The sequence below is a fragment of the Miscanthus floridulus genome, chromosome 1 (assembly GCF_019320115.1).
Source record: "Miscanthus floridulus cultivar M001 chromosome 1, ASM1932011v1, whole genome shotgun sequence".
Lineage (NCBI taxonomy): Eukaryota > Viridiplantae > Streptophyta > Magnoliopsida > Poales > Poaceae > Miscanthus > Miscanthus floridulus.
Genome location: NC_089580.1, coordinates 131929328 through 131949064, shown reverse-complemented (window position 1 = coordinate 131949064; position 19737 = coordinate 131929328). Strand labels below are relative to the sequence as shown.

At 45.8% G+C, this 19737-nt stretch overlaps 3 protein-coding genes across 6 annotated transcripts; all 3 read right to left on the bottom strand.

Annotated features, from left to right (window-relative positions):
* Positions 1-456: 456 nt before the first annotated feature.
* Positions 457-1621, bottom strand: LOC136493758 (uncharacterized). The gene has a single exon (XM_066489908.1). The coding sequence runs from the start codon at positions 1263-1265 to the stop codon at positions 834-836; it is 432 nt and encodes a 143-aa protein (XP_066346005.1). The 5' UTR covers positions 1266-1621; the 3' UTR covers positions 457-833.
* Positions 1622-7542: 5921 nt separating this feature from the next.
* On the bottom strand, positions 7543-8893 carry LOC136493728 (uncharacterized). Its single transcript, XM_066489864.1, has one exon. It carries the CDS (start codon positions 8324-8326, stop codon positions 7913-7915), a length of 414 nt encoding a protein of 137 aa, XP_066345961.1. The 5' UTR covers positions 8327-8893; the 3' UTR covers positions 7543-7912.
* Positions 8894-9645: 752 nt separating this feature from the next.
* On the bottom strand, positions 9646-19519 carry LOC136493735 (uncharacterized). 4 transcript variants are annotated; one of them, XM_066489886.1, is made up of 3 exons: positions 18857-19519; positions 10935-11087; positions 9646-9863 (listed from the first exon to the last, which is right to left on the bottom strand). In XM_066489886.1, the coding sequence occupies exon 1, from the start codon at positions 19356-19358 to the stop codon at positions 18975-18977; it is 384 nt and encodes a 127-aa protein (XP_066345983.1). In that variant the 5' UTR covers positions 19359-19519; the 3' UTR covers positions 9646-9863; positions 10935-11087; positions 18857-18974. The 4 variants fall into 4 exon arrangements, with proteins under 4 accessions (XP_066345983.1, XP_066345996.1, XP_066345989.1 ...); XM_066489899.1 differs by lacking the exons at positions 9646-9863; positions 10935-11087 and adding an exon at positions 17086-17979; XM_066489892.1 differs by lacking the exons at positions 9646-9863; positions 10935-11087 and adding an exon at positions 17989-18718.
* Between the last annotated feature and the right edge of the window lie 218 nt (positions 19520-19737).

Here is a 19737-nt window from a genome sequence, read left to right as displayed (position 1 = left end):
CGAACTAGATATGCGGACAAGAACAAGATCAAGTGCTCAGTTGCCTAATTTTCTGTGATATGAATTTATTTGTCTATCTAGATTCGAGTATTTAAATCCTCAACCGCAAAGATGCTTACTTATCATTCCTGCAAATTGTGGTAGTTTGGGCGCTAATCTTTTTAGCCATATGTTACAACAAAAATGTCAACTCGGCTCTCAAAAGTCTTCTTCGCTGACGACATCACCGCTTCTTCGTGGCGGCCTGCTGCCGCCCCTTGTCCTTGATTTGGTCGCCCACTAAAGTGCAAAGCTGCCGGCTGCGCCATCCCGTTCGACGCCACCTAAAATACAAGACTTATTCGTACTTTTGGGTAGCGCTATAAGCAAAAATTTCAATACATATTCGATATCTTCTCCAACAATAAAACCCAAAAGAAAAATCCTTTCTGCAAATGGATTTTCAAGAGAGAGGATATCCATATTTGGGTTTTGTCTCTCAGACAATCAAAATAGGTCTTCCGTATAGGTACTTTAGATCTCTCACTGCCCATTTTAATTTAGATCGCCGTATTGGAGACGGTCTTATTACACGCACACATCACGCCAAAAATAGAATTCCGAAACTCTCCTCCGTTTAGATACTCTCTCAACGGAGTCCACTGAAAGGAAAATGTTCACACAACTGAAAAATAACCAAGAAGGACTAGACGGTAAATTCGCACCCCAAATGGCCAAATGTAACAGACGACCCTGAACTGCATTGGGATTGAGGACCGGGAGCCGCGAACACGCCGTGGTGGCTCCGGCGTCCGGAGCGGCGCACGGCGAGGCCCTGGACACAAGGCGTGGACCTACGCGACGGCGTCCGTGAACCGGAGGCTGCCGCCGCCGCCGGCCTCCGCCCAAGCCACGCCGCGGTGCACCTTGCTGCCGTCCGCGGCGCCGCCTCGCAGTGCCCGCCGCGTGCGCGTCGTCGTCTTCGCCGCCGCCGTAGACGACACGGAGAGCCCGGCGTCCTCGGCGGCGTGGTGCGTCTCGAAGTCAAGCGGCTTGTCGGCGTCGTCCCCGCAGTGCGTGGCGCCGGCGGCGCTCGGCCCCAGCAGGACCCTGCTGTCCGCGGCGCCGCGGCTGTTGTGCCATATCGACAGGCAGTAGGACGCGGAGCAGAGCGCCGCGGCGAGGAGGAAGATCAGGAGGTCCACGCGCGTGATGAGGGTGCCGCACCACCTCCTGCCGCCGGTGCCGCCGCCGCGCGCTCTCGACGACGATCCGTCGTTCGCCATGGCCGGAGCGGGCGAGCGGCGAGGGGGTGGAGGACACGGACACGAGGCGGAGGAACCGGGAGAGAACTGACTCAAGTCGCCTTTGACGAAGCCTCTGGTGCATAGTAGAGGCCAAAGTTTTATATGGTATTTGTGTGTGTAGGTTGCAACAACGAAGCTGGAACCTGGAAGTTGGGGTCGATAGTCTCCATCTCCATGGATGCTCAGGACTGATGAAAGCAGCAGTATTTTTTAGGAAGGGTCGTGATTTATTTTTGCATCATAATTATACTCCAAATTGTATGTAGTAGTAGCAGTATCTTATGGTTATGGATGATGGTGAAATGCTGGGGTCTCCATCGTCCTCGCGAAGATCCGCCAAACTATTGTCGTACTCCTAGGCTTGGTTTAGATTGCAAGTTTTTTCACTCTCTTTTCATCACATTAAATCTTTGAATATATGCATGGAGTATTAAATGTAGATAAAAAAAATAACTAATTACACAGTTTGATTGTAAATTACGAGACGAATCTTTTGAGCCTAGTTAAAACATGATTGGACAATAATTATCAAATACAAACGAAAGTGCTACAGTACCAAATACTAATTCTTAACCTCAGTTTAAACAAGACCCTATTCGGTTCTTTGAATGAAAGAAGTGACCAGAACGAGGTCGTGTCTTCATTGGTCGCTCCCGACGAGCACGAGTTGGTTGGCACTTTGCAATTGGATGTGCGGAACTGGTCCATTTTGGCGCCCGATGCGCGTTGACTAGTTGACTCGACTTTGGGTCGACATGCAATCAGAGCGTGCAGGCCCGACCAGGAGGAACACGGCACGCATGGGCCCGATTACACTTAACCCCATAGACGGCTGGCTTATGCGAAGACCCATGCGGATTATGGAGCCCAGCCCACCAACTCGGGGTCGAAAACACTCAACAGCGTTGGTTGGGTTGGGCCTAAGTCCAGAGAAACTTTAATTTGGAGAGTATCCCAATTAACAACAAAATTCTGTCCATGTTTCTAAAAAAAAACTGTCCATGAACAACATTGTGCGCCAGCAGTGCAACGGATGAACGGGTCGACCCATTGGGTCACAGTGTCAACACATCTACTAGCAAGGCTGGGTCGACCCAAAAACTTCTAAGTTGGTTGGGTACTATGGGTGTCCGGGTCGATTTGTACTGACCCACTTGCATGGCTAGTTTGGGACATGGACGAATCTAGCGGTGGGGCGGGGGGCTCAAGCCCTCCTACCACTGCTGATCCCATGGAGCCCACTAGCCCTTCCAAGAATTTTTTTCATGGCTACTTTAAGATTAGAGGTGTAACAGAACCGACCAAATCATAAGAACGTAAGTACAAAAACAATCACCGAAGTGATCAAATTTCTGTACTTAAGCTCCCATAATCCCGGTAGTCCGGAAATCACGAAGGATTTCAACCAACTCTCGACATACAAACCAAGATCGTAGTGATTCAACACAACACATCATTCGTTACAACATTTCACAAGTGGCATTCGGATTACATCCATCAGAGTTCAAATAAAATATTACAAACCAAGTTCGAATTTACGGAAGCAACATAGTTTAGTACATAACTTCATAGTTTCAAATACATTGCCAGATCTTAGTCATGTCCCACAAAAGCATCTTCAGGTACGAGAACTAGGAGAGACCGCGCCCAACGGTCTAGTCTTCATCCCCAGCCGGGAGAAGGCAATACTTGCAGTAACCAAAGTAGAACTGGTCATCTGCAACAGGTGGGAGATAAACCCTGAGTACGAGAAGGTACTCAGCTAGACTTACCCGTCAAAATCAGAAATAAAAGACACCAAGGGTCATGCAAGGCTTATGAGGTGGGCTAGCTGGACACAGTTGCATAAAAGAGCTTATGAATATAGTAACCAATTTAAACTTCACATCAAGTTTATCATCATTTACCTGTCCACTAGATTTGCACCTGTACTAGAGCACTCACTTATTAGGAGCAATCAATATTAACCATAGCAGGTATAATAAGGATGTCATCATCATATCATCATTTCTGAACCATTATGTTATTTAGTGTATCTACTTTGGAGATAAGCCCGTCAAGTTCTCACTAACCGGGAAAGACGGCGACTCGAATCGAATTACAACTCAGCTGAGGGGGTATTCCTAACTCTCACCCTGGCATACTTTGCAAGGGTAGCCGTGGGTCACCTTTGGTACAACTCAGGAACCAAATTCATGGGTTCGATCAGCGCCAGCACTCTCAGGGATTACCCTTCTGCCAGGACGATCAGGACTTTTAAATCACCTGCCCTTGGACTCATGCCTACGGCTCCCTTCCGAGGCGTACTTTATACTTATCGACTCCCGGCCTGAGGTGAGCTACTCGGCTTCGTGGTCGGTCTCCGGACATGGCCAACTAAGAGAGAGGCATGCGTTCAACATGAACAGGAAAGGCTCCAAGATTCAGTCCTTAAGCGACACAGACGGAGTCACTACAAACCGGCAAGCCTCCGCCCGGTCTTCATTTCAGATTAAGACAGGTTCTTTTCCACGATAGCAAATATAGCCAACCATGCCACATGTATATCCTTATATCTCGTAGGTGACAGGAAATCACCTGACTTCTACCGCGTTTAAGCAGGGCTAAGCACTACACGAGCCTGAGCTACATAGGATTCAGGGTATCAATATCTGGACAAGGATTGGATAACTAATGTAGCAAGTGTTTGTATCCAACACCTAAACTTAATGCAACAATATATATATGTAACAATAATATATTAACTGCATTTCAGAAATTAGGAGGCTTAATATGCTCCGGGGCTTGCCTTTCACAAAGTTGCATGGACGGTGATCCGGGCATTCAACGGCGACCTCGTCTGGCACTTCTCCTGAGAGCTGCACCTCCTGAACCTCCGATGTTGGCTGCTGCTGCTCGCTCGGTTCCTCGAATTCTAGCAGTGTCACTCCTTCCGGTACACCCGCTCATATCTTAATGCGCCTGATGCCATGATGCTAATCTAATGCATTCTGTCAGCTTTCGTTTCACCACCCCCAAAAGAAAAAGAAAAAAAGTGTTCTGTCAGTTAGGTCGGTTTGACTGAATTTTGAACTCATGTGTTGCGCAGGTTCGCCGTTGGGCTGGGGATGCTTTTCAGACGAGTGAACGCGAATGATCACTGCGGGTGGTGCCACTACCTCAGCTGCGTTCCGACCTCCAGATGGAGCTGTGGGAAGTGAAGATTGGTGTGCGGACACAATGGACTGAAGCCAGGAAGAGAGCATGGAACCTTTTTTTTTTTGGACCAGCATTTTCATGAATTGATAGATATATACAGCTCGCTCAGTCTTACTGTACATAATGTCATCAGAACGTGACTACCGGGTTTATATATGACATTATTATGTTTATCTGATTGATGATTCATTCTATTTATTCAGCGAGTTAAAATTGAAATGTTATGTTCAAAAATAAATTGAAATGCTTTCAATCTTTCACCTGTAAGCTATTTGCAAACTACTCCTAGCTCGCAGTTGTATTGTACTGTGGTTCTTTCATAATATAATAAATTACCATATTTGGGGTGTTCATTTCCGCTAGAGCTGTGGCTGCAATACCCTTTATGTTACCGTCCTAGCAGCAGCCACACCTTTAGCAGAAGCAAACGGGGGCCATACTTAGACCTTGTTAGGCAGATGTTTTTTAAAACCTCCCCGAGAAATCTGAGAAGCCGATGAGATTCTTATGTTTATGTGAATCCATCCTTGTAGTGCAAAAGATAGCTTCTCCTCTCTGGAGATTTTTCGTACACAACCGTTTCTTAAGAGAAGCTAGAGAAGCCAAAACCTTGTTCGCTTGAACTTGTATCATGGAATAATGTTTTTCTCTCATAACAAATCAGCTTCAGACAGCTTATCAGCCGTAGAAATCATCAGCCGAACAGCTCGTAAAACTGATGCCCTCAAAAAGACTTTCCAAACAAAGCCCCAGTCCAATTAACAAAAAAAAAAACCCAGGTATTAGCTACTAAATACCGATCGCTTGATGTACGGTGTGAAAATGAATTTATTTTTGCACGGGTAAATAGGCCACATAAAAATTAGATGCCCACAAATTTAAATGAACTGCACCGAAGTTGACAATACAAATTAATGTGGTTTCAACAATTCCGTCAAAAAATGTGGTTTCAACAAAACGAGGTTTTCAGAATTAAGACCTGCTTGTTTGCGGAGCTCATGGGCTGGAACAGGCCAGAATTAGGGTTTTTTTTGAGAGAGAGAGAGAACAGGCCAGAATTAGATGAAGGAGGCTTCATAGGTGCAACTTCATGTGTTCTTGGCTTCTTGCCATGCTTCAACAGAGTCTAGCTCAGTTCAGGCTACACAGTGGATGCCGCGGCGGCGGTGCCGCTAGAAGAAAATCTCGTTCCTGAACTGCGTTGCGATGGGCCGTTACACAGAGGAAACGCTCGAGTGGATTGCGAAGGAGTTTCGGTACGTGGGATATTGGGCCGAGAGAAAGGTCAAGCCATGCAGCGTGTTAGCAGAAGGAAAAAGCCTACGTTACCCCCTCAACTTTCGCAAAAGTCCACTTTTTCCTTTCCAAACTCTAAAACCATAAAAAACACTTTCCTCAATTTTTAAAACCGTTCATCGTTTTGAAAGCGGTTTTATATTTTTCTTTTTTTTTATTTATTTCGGCTGAATCTTTGAAAAATAATAGTAAATCATAGAAAAATCATAAAATAGAAAATCTATTTTTTTTTGTTAGACTCCACATGAGTAGATCTGCACAGTGAATATATAATATGGTACGTTTTAGTACAAAGTTTTTGCTGTGCCTTTAGATCTATACTTTTTTGTAATTAAATAAAATAATTCATAGCTGCAGTTTCTATGGTCCAATTAGGATGAAATTTTTAGGGTGGGCTAATTATTGTATTTTTAAACCATAGTAAAAAAATTATACTCATTGGATCGTGTATAACTTAGTTATAGATTTTAGTTAGGTTTATGATTGTTAAATATAAATAAATCTATAACTAAGCTATACATGATTGAATGAGTATGAAATTTTTACTAGTTCAATCGTACAATAATTAGCTCACCATAAAAATTTTATTACAATTGGACTATAGAAAGTACAGCTATGAATTATTCCAATTAATTACATAAAAGCAACGATCTAAAGGTACAACAAAAACTTTATACTAAAGCATACCATATTATATGTTCACCGTGTAGATCTACTCATGTGGAGTCCAACAAAATTGGATTTTTCATTTTATGATTTTCTGTGATTTACTATGGGTTTTCAAATATTCAGCCAAAAAAAAGACAACCATCTTCAAAATTGCTTATAACATGAACAGTGAGGTAAGATGAACGGTTTTAAAAGTTGAGAGAGGTGTTTTGCCCGGTTTTAGAGTTCAGAAATGAAAATCGGACTTTTGCAAAAATTGAGGAGAGTAATGTGGACTTTTTCCTCAGTAAAACGTCAAATTGGGCTTGTGTGATCAGAAACGGCCTCGGTCAGTGACCAATACATAGCAGCGACAAGCAGCCTGTTCGGGAGGCCGTATCGTATCGTGGATTATTTACTGCTGGCTGGTTTGGTGTGAGAAAAAAACACTGTTCCCGGCTGGAAATTTACGATCGTTTACGAGCAAGCGAACAGGCTGAAGAAAATCTCGAATGCAGAGGGTGGCTGCGGGCTACTGCTTCGCCATCGAGACAACGACCCCGCCCGTGCCAGGTGCAGCTCGCAGTCGCGAAGAGAACGGATCGTAGTTCGTTAGACGACGTCGAGGGTGATCGATCGGATTCATCATTGACGCGTTTGCGAACTAGATATGCGGACAAGAACAAGATCAAGTGCTCAGTTGCCTAATTTTCTGTGATATGAATTTATTTGTCTATCTAGATTCGAGTATTTAAATCCTCAACCGCAAAGATGCTTACTTATCATTCCTGCAAATTGTGGTAGTTTGGGCGCTAATCTTTTTAGCCATATGTTACAACAAAAATGTCAACTCGGCTCTCAAAAGTCTTCTTCGCTGACGACATCACCGCTTCTTCGTGGCGGCCTGCTGCCGCCCCTTGTCCTTGATTTGGTCGCCCACTAAAGTGCAAAGCTGCCGGCTGCGCCATCCCGTTCGACGCCACCTAAAATACAAGACTTATTCGTACTTTTGGGTAGCGCTATAAGCAAAAATTTCAATACATATTCGATATCTTCTCCAACAATAAAACCCAAAAGAAAAATCCTTTCTGCAAATGGATTTTCAAGAGAGAGGATATCCATATTTGGGTTTTGTCTCTCAGACAACTCAAAATAGATCTAACGTATAGGTACTTTAGCCCATTTTAGATTTAGATCGCCTTATTGGAGACGGTCTTATTACACGCACACATCACGCCAAAAATAAAATTCCGAAACTCTCCTCCGTTTAGATACTCTCTCAACGGAGTCCACTGAAAGGAAAATGTTCACACAACTGAAAAATAACCAAGAAGGACTAGACGGTAAATTGGCACCCCGAATGGCCAAATGTAACAGACGACCCTGAACTGCATTGGGATTGAGGACCGGGAGCCGCGAACACGCCGTGGTGGCTCCGGCGTCCGGAGCGGCGCACGGCGAGGCCCTGGACACAAGGCGTGGACCTACGCGACGGCGTCCGTGAACCGGAGGCTGCCGCCGCCGCCGGCCTCCGCCCAAGCCACGCCGCGGTGCACCTTGCTGCCGTCCGCGGCGCCGCCTCGCAGTGCCCGCCGCGTGCGCGTCGTCGTCTTCGCCGCCGCCGTAGACGACACGGAGAGCCCGGCGTCCTCGGCGGCGTGGTGCGTCTCGAAGTCAAGCGGCTTGTCGGCGTCGTCCCCGCAGTGCGTGGCGCCGGCGGCGCTCGGCCCCAGCAGGACCCTGCTGTCCGCGGCGCCGCGGCTGTTGTGCCATATCGACAGGCAGTAGGACGCGGAGCAGAGCGCCGCGGCGAGGAGGAAGATCAGGAGGTCCACGCGCGTGATGAGGGTGCCGCACCACCTCCTGCCGCCGCCGCGCGACGATCCGTCGTTCGCCATGGCCTGGAGCGGGCGAGCGGCGAGGGGGTGGAGGACACGGACACGAGGCGGAGGAACCGGGAGAGAACTGACTCAAGTCGCCTTTGACGAAGCCTCTGGTGCATAGTAGAGGCCAAAGTTTTATATGGTATTTGTGTGTGTAGGTTGCAACAACGAAGCTGGAACCTGGAAGTTGGGGTCGATAGTCTCCATCTCCATGGATGCTCAGGACTGATGAAAGCAGCAGTATTTTTTAGGAAGGGTCGTGATTTATTTTTGCATCATAATTATACTCCAAATTGTATGTAGTAGTAGCAGTATCCTATGGTTATGGATGATGATGAAATGCTGGGGTCTCCATCGTCCTCGCGAAGATCCGCCAAACTATTGTCGTACTCCTATTCGGTTCTTTGAATGAAAGAAGTGACCAGAACGAGGTCGTGTCCTCACACAAACAATCCAGTTTTACTACTTCATTGGTCGCTCCCGACGAGCACGAGTTGGTTGGCAGTTTGCAATTGGATGTGCGGAACTGGTCCATTTTGGCGCCCGATGCGCGTTGACTAGTTGACTCGACTTTGGGTCGACATGCAATCAGAGCGTGCAGGCCCGACCAGGAGGAACACGGCACGCATGGGCCCGATTACACTTAACCCCATAGACGGCTGGCTTATGCGAAGACCCATGCGGATTATGGAGCCCAGCCCACCAACTCGGGGTCGAAAACACTCAACAGCGTTGGTTGGGTTGGGCCTAAGTCCAGAGAAACTTTAATTTGGAGAGTATCCCAATTAACAACAAAATTCTGTCCATGTTTCTAAAAAAAAAACTGTCCATGAACAACATTGTGCGCCAGCAGTGCAACGGATGAACGGGTCGACCCATTGGGTCACAGTGTCAACACATCTACTAGCAAGGCTGGGTCGACCCAAAAACTTCTAAGTTGGTTGGGTACTATGGGTCAGTGTCTGGGTCAATTTGTGCTGACCCACTTGCATGGCTAGTTTGGGGACATGGACGAATCTAGCGGTGGGGCGGGGGGCTCAAGCCCTCCTACCGCTGCAGATCCCATGGAGCCCACTAGAGCCCTTCCAAGAATTTTTGTCATGGCTACTTTAAGATTAGAGGTGTAACAGAACCGACCAAATCATAAGAACGTAAGTACAAAAACAATCACCGAAGTGATCAAATTTCTGTACTTAAGCTCCCATAATCCCGGTAGTCCGGAAATCACGAAGGATTTCAACCAACTCTCGACATACAAACCAAGATCGTAGTGATTCAACACAACACATCATTCGTTACAACATTTCACAAGTGGCATTCGGATTACATCCATCAGAGTTCAAATAAAATATTACAAACCAAGTTCGAATTTACGGAAGCAACATAGTTTAGTACATAACTTCATAGTTTCAAATACATTGCCAGATCTTAGTCATGTCCCACAAAAGCATCTTCAGGTACGAGAACTAGGAGAGACCGCGCCCAACGGTCTAGTCTTCATCCCCAGCCGGGAGAAGGCAATACTTGCAGTAACCAAAGTAGAACTGGTCATCTGCAACAGGTGGGAGATAAACCCTGAGTACGAGAAGGTACTCAGCTAGACTTACCCGTCAAAATCAGAAATAAAAGACACCAAGGGTCATGCAAGGCTTATGAGGTGGGCTAGCTGGACACAGTTGCATAAAAGAGCTTATGAATATAGTAACCAATTTAAACTTCACATCAAGTTTATCATCATTTACCTGTCCACTAGATTTGCACCTGTACTAGAGCACTCACTTATTAGGAGCAATCAATATTAACCATAGCAGGTATAATAAGGATGTCATCATCATATCATCATTTCTGAACCATTATGTTATTTAGTGTATCTACTTTGGAGATAAGCCCGTCAAGTTCTCACTAACCGGGAAAGACGGCGACTCGAATCGAATTACAACTCAGCTGAGGGGGTATTCCTAACTCTCACCCTGGCATACTTTGCAAGGGTAGCCGTGGGTCACCTTTGGTACAACTCAGGAACCAAATTCATGGGTTCGATCAGCGCCAGCACTCTCAGGGATTACCCTTCTGCCAGGACGATCAGGACTTTTAAATCACCTGCCCTTGGACTCATGCCTACGGCTCCCTTCCGAGGCGTACTTTATACTTATCGACTCCCGGCCTGAGGTGAGCTACTCGGCTTCGTGGTCGGTCTCCGGACATGGCCAACTAAGAGAGAGGCATGCGTTCAACATGAACAGGAAAGGCTCCAAGATTCAGTCCTTAAGCGACACAGACGGAGTCACTACAAACCGGCAAGCCTCCGCCCGGTCTTCATTTCAGATTAAGACAGGTTCTTTTCCACGATAGCAAATATAGCCAACCATGCCACATGTATATCCTTATATCTCGTAGGTGACAGGAAATCACCTGACTTCTACCGCGTTTAAGCAGGGCTAAGCACTACACGAGCCTGAGCTACATAGGATTCAGGGTATCAATATCTGGACAAGGATTGGATAACTAATGTAGCAAGTGTTTGTATCCAACACCTAAACTTAATGCAACAATATATATATGTAACAATAATATATTAACTGCATTTCAGAAATTAGGAGGCTTAATATGCTCCGGGGCTTGCCTTTCACAAAGTTGCATGGACGGTGATCCGGGCATTCAACGGCGACCTCGTCTGGCACTTCTCCTGAGAGCTGCACCTCCTGAACCTCCGATGTTGGCTGCTGCTGCTCGCTCGGTTCCTCGAATTCTAGCAGTGTCACTCCTTCCGGTACACCTATTGCATGCCGATGCACAAGATAAATATCATGGATGCATAAGGAATGACATGATGCTCATGATGAATGAATCATAGTAAGTGTTTAACGAAAATATCACTGGACACTCGTTTACCGACTAAGAATAGCTCTATTCAAATCACTTTAAAACATGTATCTAACTAAACTTGAAGAACAAGATCAACTTACCTAACTTGGATAACCTAAGATAAAGATGCTCATCTTCAGTTAAAGGCCTAACACCTAGGAACATTGCCACAAGCTTAAGAATAGTAAAGGCATACTTAAATCAACAGTTAAGGTTTCATATGCAAACGAGCAGTTCCTTAATTCAATCACAACAAGAGTTCTACAATTTCAAATGACTTGCAAGAGGACATTCTGAAAAGCTTATGAAATTCTCTACAAATCATTTATAAACATCAAAGCACGATTCTTACGTTAATCGAATCGAATTCAAGTAAACCTAGAATCTGTCCAGAAATGGCAGGTTTACTAAATTAAATATTTAGTGATGATGCAAAAGCATAATTGGACCAAACCAAGTTTACCAACTTGTTGTGCATACCAGAGGAACATCAGAAAGTATAGTGCCAACTTCTAATTAGATTATTTAATGCCCTTTTCTAATTTATTTAGTTAATTAGGTGATTAAAGCAACATATAGTAAAACTATACAGAAAAATCTATAAAAATTACAGTAGCTACCTCATGCTTCACATAGACTACCATAAAAATTTCAAAGCAATTGGGCAAGCAGAACTTGCTGTATCAAAAATAACAGATGGCAGGTCTATTTCTAGCATAATTAGGAAACCCTATTAAAAAGTGTCAAGCAACAGATTTCTCATTTTTCCTAGTATCATTCTAATATAAGAATAGGACTCACCAAATTTTACCTTTACTGGATCTATAGAAAAATTATGAAAATTCACACAAGATCCATCCATGCAAACAAGAGAATTACCTAACTCCTACATATAGTGTCCAAAATATATAAAAATTTAACTACAAGCTATTCATGATATGAGAAGTACACCATAAAAATTTCATGCCATTTGGAGCTACACAGAAAAAGATATAATTACCCCTATTTCCCACATGATTAAAAGAGATAATTAGCAACTCCATTTTTCATAACAGAACATGGCATAAATTATATTTTTAATATAAACTAGACATTATCAGAAACTCAACAAAATTGGAACCACATCATTTGGATCTACCAACTAAGAGATATACATTTTTGAATATGTACTCAAATCAGTGAAAAAGAATAAACAAAATCAAAATGGAAACCTAACCACTACTGCTGGGCCGGCCCGGAAAGACTCGGCGGCCCACGACACGCGCGCCAGCGTAGCCCAGAACTCGGCGCGGCCCAGGTCGGCTCCCGCCTGAGCTCGACGGCTGACGAGCGGGTCCCACAAGACAGCGAGACAGACAGGGGATGGAAAGAAGGACGACGGCGTAGCTCGTCGCCAGTGGCAGCTCCGGCGAGGCCATTGGTGCCAACGTGTTCGCCTCACGCATGCGCACCTAGGGATACCATCAATTGTAGCTATTCCAGCGGCTAGAGGAAGTGGCAACGGCCATGGCGACGCACGGCCACGGGTTGGTCGGCTCTGGCGAGGTTCGACCCCGTAGGGCGCAGCTAAGCTCGGTATGAGCTTCCGGAGTTCACTACCAAGCTAACCAAGCAAAGAGGAGGGGATGGGAAGGCCTCGATGGTAGTTGGCCACGTGGAGCGCCAACTCCGGTGAGGTCCCGTCATGGCAGCGGTGGTGGAAATGGCGAATACGCCCTTACCAAGCCCTAATCGACACGACTGAGAGGTGGAGGAGGCAGAGGAGAACACGGCGAAGCTACGGACGAGATGGTCGATGCGTTTTTGTGGTGGCGAGCGAGCTCGGTGATGGCAAAGCTCGGTCGACAATGGCGGAGCTGCTGCAGCCCTGTTGCTGTGCGTGGTGGAGGCGAAGGAGATGTAAATGGAGCTGACGAACTGGTCGGGCAGGTGCGCGGGGTGTTCACGTCGTGGCCAGCCATGCCAGGGCATCCACGGCGTGTGGCAGCGCGATCAGGAGACCGACGACGGGTGGCATACACGCGGCGGTGATCTTCTGACGGTCGGCTCACTGTAGCGATCTGAAATTGCGATTCAGTACTCGATGGTGACGACTGACAGTGTGACTTTGGCAATCTATATCTCCCAAACTATGGCGATCTGGTTCATGGTATAGTTGATAAGATTGAAGATCCAAGTGAGTACTACAACTTTGTCAATTGGAGCTCGAGTTGGTTTGGCCTGGTTAGGGAGATACAAGGCTCCAAACAATGATACACGAAACTGGAAATCAACTCTTGGACTAAGTGTAGAATTCAACCCCAAATCTGACTTGTGGGCCATGTTTGAGGCTGTTCCACATATTTTCATGAGTTGGTCATAAAACAACTTTTGTTCCTTGATAAATTGGCTACAACTTTGGTAAAGGGTGCACAACCATGCAAGATCTCTAGGTTGGACTTTTGAATTAGTCAAACTGTGTCACTCTATGGGTCATTCAAAGTCAAACCTCCCCTAGAGGGCAATTTAGTCATTTTGGTCCACATGAACAATGTCCCATCAATTACCCTAAGTGTAGTTAAGGTGTATTAGACCATAATTAACCACTCTACACAAGTGCTACACCAACTTCTAATGATCACATGTGATGAAGCAACAAAACACTCAATTTTACTCTAATGTTGCAATTCCATGTTTCACATGTTTCATGACTTTGTTGCAATTTTACACTTGTCAAATTACACTACCAAGTTGCCATGTTTCAAGGTATGAGAAACTCATGTTGCATTCACAAGCAATCAAGCATGAAACAAACATAATTGAGAATGTTGCATATACATGTTTTAGTATAATGGCCGGATGAGATAGATGATGCACATGTTTATGAAATGAAATGCAATTTTGTGGGAGCCAAACACCTAGGGTGTTACAAGAGGTTGAAGATGACGACTTTAGCCTCCCTTAACTTTCATCCTAGATACGTCACTATTTGAGGAGGACATGACTAAATCCATTAAGGAAGGTTTAGGTGTATAAATCAAACCTGAGAGGTAGTAAATCTACCATGGAGCATGTTAGTCAATATTTTGCATATTTAGGTGAGGGCAGTTCTAAGCAGCAGCTAGAGTACGTTTGTTTCCTTTATACTTTACTGGAACGTCTTTACCCTACAATTCCATTTATGATTCGGAGCAACTAGAGCGCACATTTTATGAACACTTTTTAATGGCTCCAATAATTAAAATTGTCTCACTTAACATCAGTCAAGCAAAGCCGGGACGAATCAATTTTGATTATATTATAAGGTTTCGAGAAACTATAAGCCGATTTTTAGTTTGACTATTTCTAAAAAAGATCTTGTTGGTTTGACTTTTAATGGTCCTTGCTCTTATGTCAAAGAAATGATAGAGCATATGAGTTTCCCCCTATCAATCAACTGCAGCAAAAGGCTTCCGTTGAAAGTTGAGGTAAAGATGTTGAGTCTCATAAATCACACTATCCTACACACTATCGTCTACAATTCTAATAGCTCGGACGATAAATCTAGAGAAACGTATGTTGTTGAATTTATATGGTTGTCTCAAGTCAAACCACATACTTGTGCTTCTCTTAAGTTGGTGCACTTTAATATATCCAGATGATAGGATATCTGATGAATTATCTGGGCCTGTTCGGCTGGTATTAAAGCTGGCTGATAAGCCAGCTGAAGCTGTTTTGTTGTGAGAGAAAATCACTGTAGATTCTAGCTGATAAGTCGGCTGATAAGTTTTAGCGAACAGGGTCATTTAAGGCGTTGAAATGACAAGTATCTATGAATGGTATTGACGATTCTAACTTTTTTTCGTTAATAGGTTCAATCATCAATGAGGGACAATTGAATCTATGTGTTATGTAGGCTAAAAGACTCCTTTCCCTGTCAACATAATTGATCTTCAGTATGCTAGAGTATTAGTAGGCGAGACAGCGAGGAAGCAGGGTACAAGACAAAAAGGTGCAAGAGAGAGGGTTTAATGTGCGCCAGTGATCGCTATTGCCGGTAAGCTATGGAGGGAGGAGATAGGAAGCTTAATAGAGAGAGAGAATATGGAAGGAAGAGAGGGTGGATAGAGAGGAACATTGACACGTGGATTTCATATGTGTGGTCCACGTCAACACACAGTCGACATGCCATGTCACAGCGTAGGACGGGTCGGAGCCCGAACCAATTTTGGCACCTATGACAAATTCGTGTTTAGATGTAAGATGTAAAGTTTTGGGGTATCACATCGAATGTTATATGGGGTGTCGCATAGGGTGTTCAGATACTAATAAAAAAACAAATTACAGAATCCGTAAGTAAACCACGAGACGAATTTATTAAGCCTAATTAATCCATCATTAGCACATGTGTTGCTGTAGCACTTTATTGTCAAATCGTGGACTAATTAGGTTTAAAAGATTCGTCTCGCAAAGTAGTCACAATCTATGTAATTAATTATTTTTTAGTTTATATTTAATATACTATACATGTGTCTAAACATTCAATGTAACAGTGTATAAAGTTTTGGTGAAAAAACTAAACAAGGGCTCAATAACCTAGATAACACTCACATGTTCGGAGATCCAATATCAAAATTGAGAGCCCGTGTCTCAAATAGAACCGTCGTACGAGTTTAGTCTTTAGAGAGCCAAATATTAAAATTGAAGAGTTGGAGTCCCGAATAACACCGCAGTGCAAGTAAGATATCGTTCATGAATAATAGTACTCAAACATATCAATGATGAACCGGTACGCTATTGAATCACCTGGTCGCGTCTACAAACTTTTTTTGCCCCTGTAATTTATTAGCAAAAGTGTCCGTACGATGCAACGAGAGGAAAGATATTAGCGTCGCCCAAAATTTTGATATCTATGTGTTGTTTTGTCTTAAAAGCTATAATTTTTCATTTACATCATTATATTTTTATTGCACTCGTTATGCTAAAACGTGTGTGTGTGTGTGTATATATATATATATATATATATATATATATATAAAACTTTGGTTCAATATATTTTCTTTTACTTAAGTAATCAATTGCATCTATGCCATAGCACAGGTGAACACGAAGGGCTAGGGCGCACGTTTTCACTTCCACTTCCAATTATGCCATCAAAGAATCAACAAATATAATGGAGCATATTGCATACCAGTGAATTTATATAGTGTATAAACACTTCATCGTGCAAATTTTGTTAAAGTCGAGACCAATAGCACACAATTAATCAATGGAAGAAACATAATACCCTATCTTTTTATTTCTTTCTTTTTTATTTTTTCTCTTTTCTCTTTTCTCTTTTCTATTTTTTATTTTTTTTCTCTTTCTCATCCTTATCTGCTAGCTTGGAGTTGGAGTCACGTGGCCTCATCCACTCACACCCCGAGGTCTCCAACTTCGTCCGCCTGAAGCCTTGCAAAGCGCTACTACATAAAACTTTATCGAGGCGGGCAAAAACGATTAACCGAGGCGGGCATCACATCCGCCTCGGACAAAAGGTAACAGTAAATGGGACATTTTCCGAGGCGGTTGGATGCCCGCCTCATTAAATCGAATAAAAAAAGAAAAAAAGAAAAACCTTGGATAAGCCTGGCGAGCCCATCCACGGGACCGCCGAGCCCATCCATGGGCCGTCGTCGTCGTTGCTCGCTGGATCAGGGCGCCGTCGTCGTCGTTGTCAGATCCGCCGCAAGGGGGCGCCTAACATGGATCTGCTGTTGGGAGGCGCTTCGATCTGCTAGGGTCGCACCAGATCCGTGTGAAGCCACTGCTGCTTGGGATCACGCCGCCACTCGCGAAGCCTCCGCCGCGCGTGGGGATGGCCGGATCCGGGAGCAGGGGGCGGATCTGGGCCACGGACGTCATATCCGCCAGCCACCACCATGGATCTAAGCACCAGCGAGGGAGAGAGACCGCTCCACCGCGCCGAGCCCGCTCGGCCGCGCTGCGCGCGGAGGGAGAGTGGAGGGAGAAAGAGAGTGGTGGAGTGAGAGGTGAGGGAGAGGAAGCCTCGGTGAGGAACGGGCGTGGGGGGAAGGAATGGGAGCCGCGACAGCGAATGAGAGGTTAGGGTGAGGAATGAGAGCTAAAACCCTAAGTCACGGTATATATAGTGTGGGCATGAAATTGGGCTGGTTTGGGCTTTTTCATTGCTTGTGGGCTAGGTCACGATTAACCGAGGCGGGCCTTATAAGTGGCCCTCCTCGGTTAACAGGGGTATTTTTGAAGGCGGGCTTTGCATAAGGCCGGCCTCCGTTAATAGATTTTAGAAGGCGGATATTTTTTTAACCGCCTCCGTTAATCAATTTTGTGAGGCAGTTGTTTGTGACCGCCTCGGTTAATAAAAGACCCGCCTCAGTTAATCCCATGCATTAACCGAGGCGGTTCAAATATCTGTCCGCCTCCGAGGCCATTTTCGAAACGCCTCGCAAAAGTTTTTCTGTAGTAGTGAAGGCGGCCATGGAGCCCTGACGGGCTAACGGTCACATCACCCCGGCGGCCACGAAGCCCCGACGCGACCACGCCCCGGTAGCTCCACGCGACGGCATCCCCACAGCCTGGCAGGTACATGCGATGGAGCCCCAGTGGCTGCATGCCCCAACGACTTGGCAGCCTTGCCTGCGTCGCCGTCTCCTCTCTCCTCGACCTCGCCCTGCGTCATCGCTGTCGCCCATCCTTGCGTCGGTCTTGCTCACATCACCGTGGGTTGCCCCTCCGTTGCCCAAGCCATAGTCTCCACGCCTCGTGCCATTGTCGTTCCGGTCTCAGCATCTTTTCGCGCCGTCTCGCCTGCGCTGATACGGTGCCTTGCATATTTGGTTTAATTGGTGTTCAGTTTAACCCAATTTATATTCCATTTATTTATTGAGTTGTTTTATTGTATTCGATTCGATTTCTCCTAGTGCATCCGTATTTATTTATTGAGTTGTTGTATTGTATTCGATTTCTTCTATTGGATCAGTACGGGGAGTCCATCACGTTGGAGGTGGGGACACAAATCAAGGAAAGGGAAATTATGGATATAAAAGTTATTATAGATTAGATCCAAGCTGAACAACACTTTTGAAAAGAGGATTTCTGGACAAGAAATCAAAATCCGAGTAGAGATCAGAGTTGGATGAAAAAAAATTATGGCATAAATTTTACCTCTTTATTTACTAGGTATAGGTATTGGTTCGACCAATTTCGCAGCATGCGCCGTCTAGACGGAACAAGTAGCATCGTCGTAGACGTAGTTGATAACACATGAGCTCGCAGGAAAATAAAATGACACGTCGCTGTACAAGATACTACTGAACATCTTGCTAGCTCCGGATGCTTATGTGTTGCTTCCTCGATGTTATGACTGAACGAAGATCTAAAACTCAACTTTCGTTGACGAGGTCACTGGTTTGTCCTCGCCTGCAGTGCTCGACCACTAAATTGCAGTGCTCGACCACTAAATTGCAGCGTTGTCGCCCGATCGCTTTCGTTACACTTACACACACGCACCACGCCAAAGGAGTTTTTCATACAAGTCCTTGCAACCATACATCCCCCTAGAAACTACTTAAGAAACATATAGGACAAAGCGGTGGTTTTGCACTGCGATTGTTGTTAGAGCCTCTATCAAGTAAATACTCAATGCAAACTATACTTGAAAAACAGAGTCACAGGCGCGAACTCAATCAACTCAGAACTCACCATGGCTCCGACGTCGAGACCCGGCACACACGGAGGTCGGAACGACCCACCCATAACTCGGGATCACCTCCTGGCGCCGGCGGCAGCCTCCGCGCCGCGGCCCAAGCAAGTTCCCCGCTCACGCCGTGGCCCCGCTTAATGCCCGCCGGGCTCTGGTCGTCGTCGTCGTTGCGGCCGCAGAAGAAGCCGAGACGGACAGCCCGGCGCTCTCGGCGGTGTGGTGGGCCTCGAAGTCCAGCGACTCGTTCGCGTCAGCCGCGCCCGCGCGTGCATCGCTTCCGCAGGGCCACGAGGCCCCGGCCGCGCCCGCGCCCGCGCTGGGCCCGAGGACGACGCGGCTGTCCGCGGCGCCGCGGCTGTTGTGCCATATCGACAGGCAGTAGGACGCGGAGCACAGCATCGCAGCGACCAGGAAGGTGAGGAGGTCGCCGCGCGTGAGGGTGCGCCAGCGCCACCATCTGCCGCCGCCGGGGCGCCTGCTAGGCGAGACGGTGCTCGGCATGGACGGCGACTTGGCGAGGGAGTAGGAAGAGGGGGACGACACGAGGCGGAAGAAACGGAAGAGAGGACTGCTGGCTGGCTCGAGCGGCCGGCGAACGTGTGTTTACGCGCGCGCGCGTAATAGTGCAGGTCGCTTTTAAGGGAGGCTGGCGCAATAAACAAAAACCGGAGTTAAGCGAGGTGCAGACGACGGTGTTCCAAGGGTAATGAACATATTTGGTGCTTATTTGGATATATAATGACGCGTACCCGCTATGTTTATTCTTACCGTGCTGACTAGGTAGTATTTATTTATGCTCTTAATGATGCGAGGAGTTACGTGTGTTGGATACACGGATGCTTCCTAAATTCATCTTTTGTATTGTTGTATAGATATAATA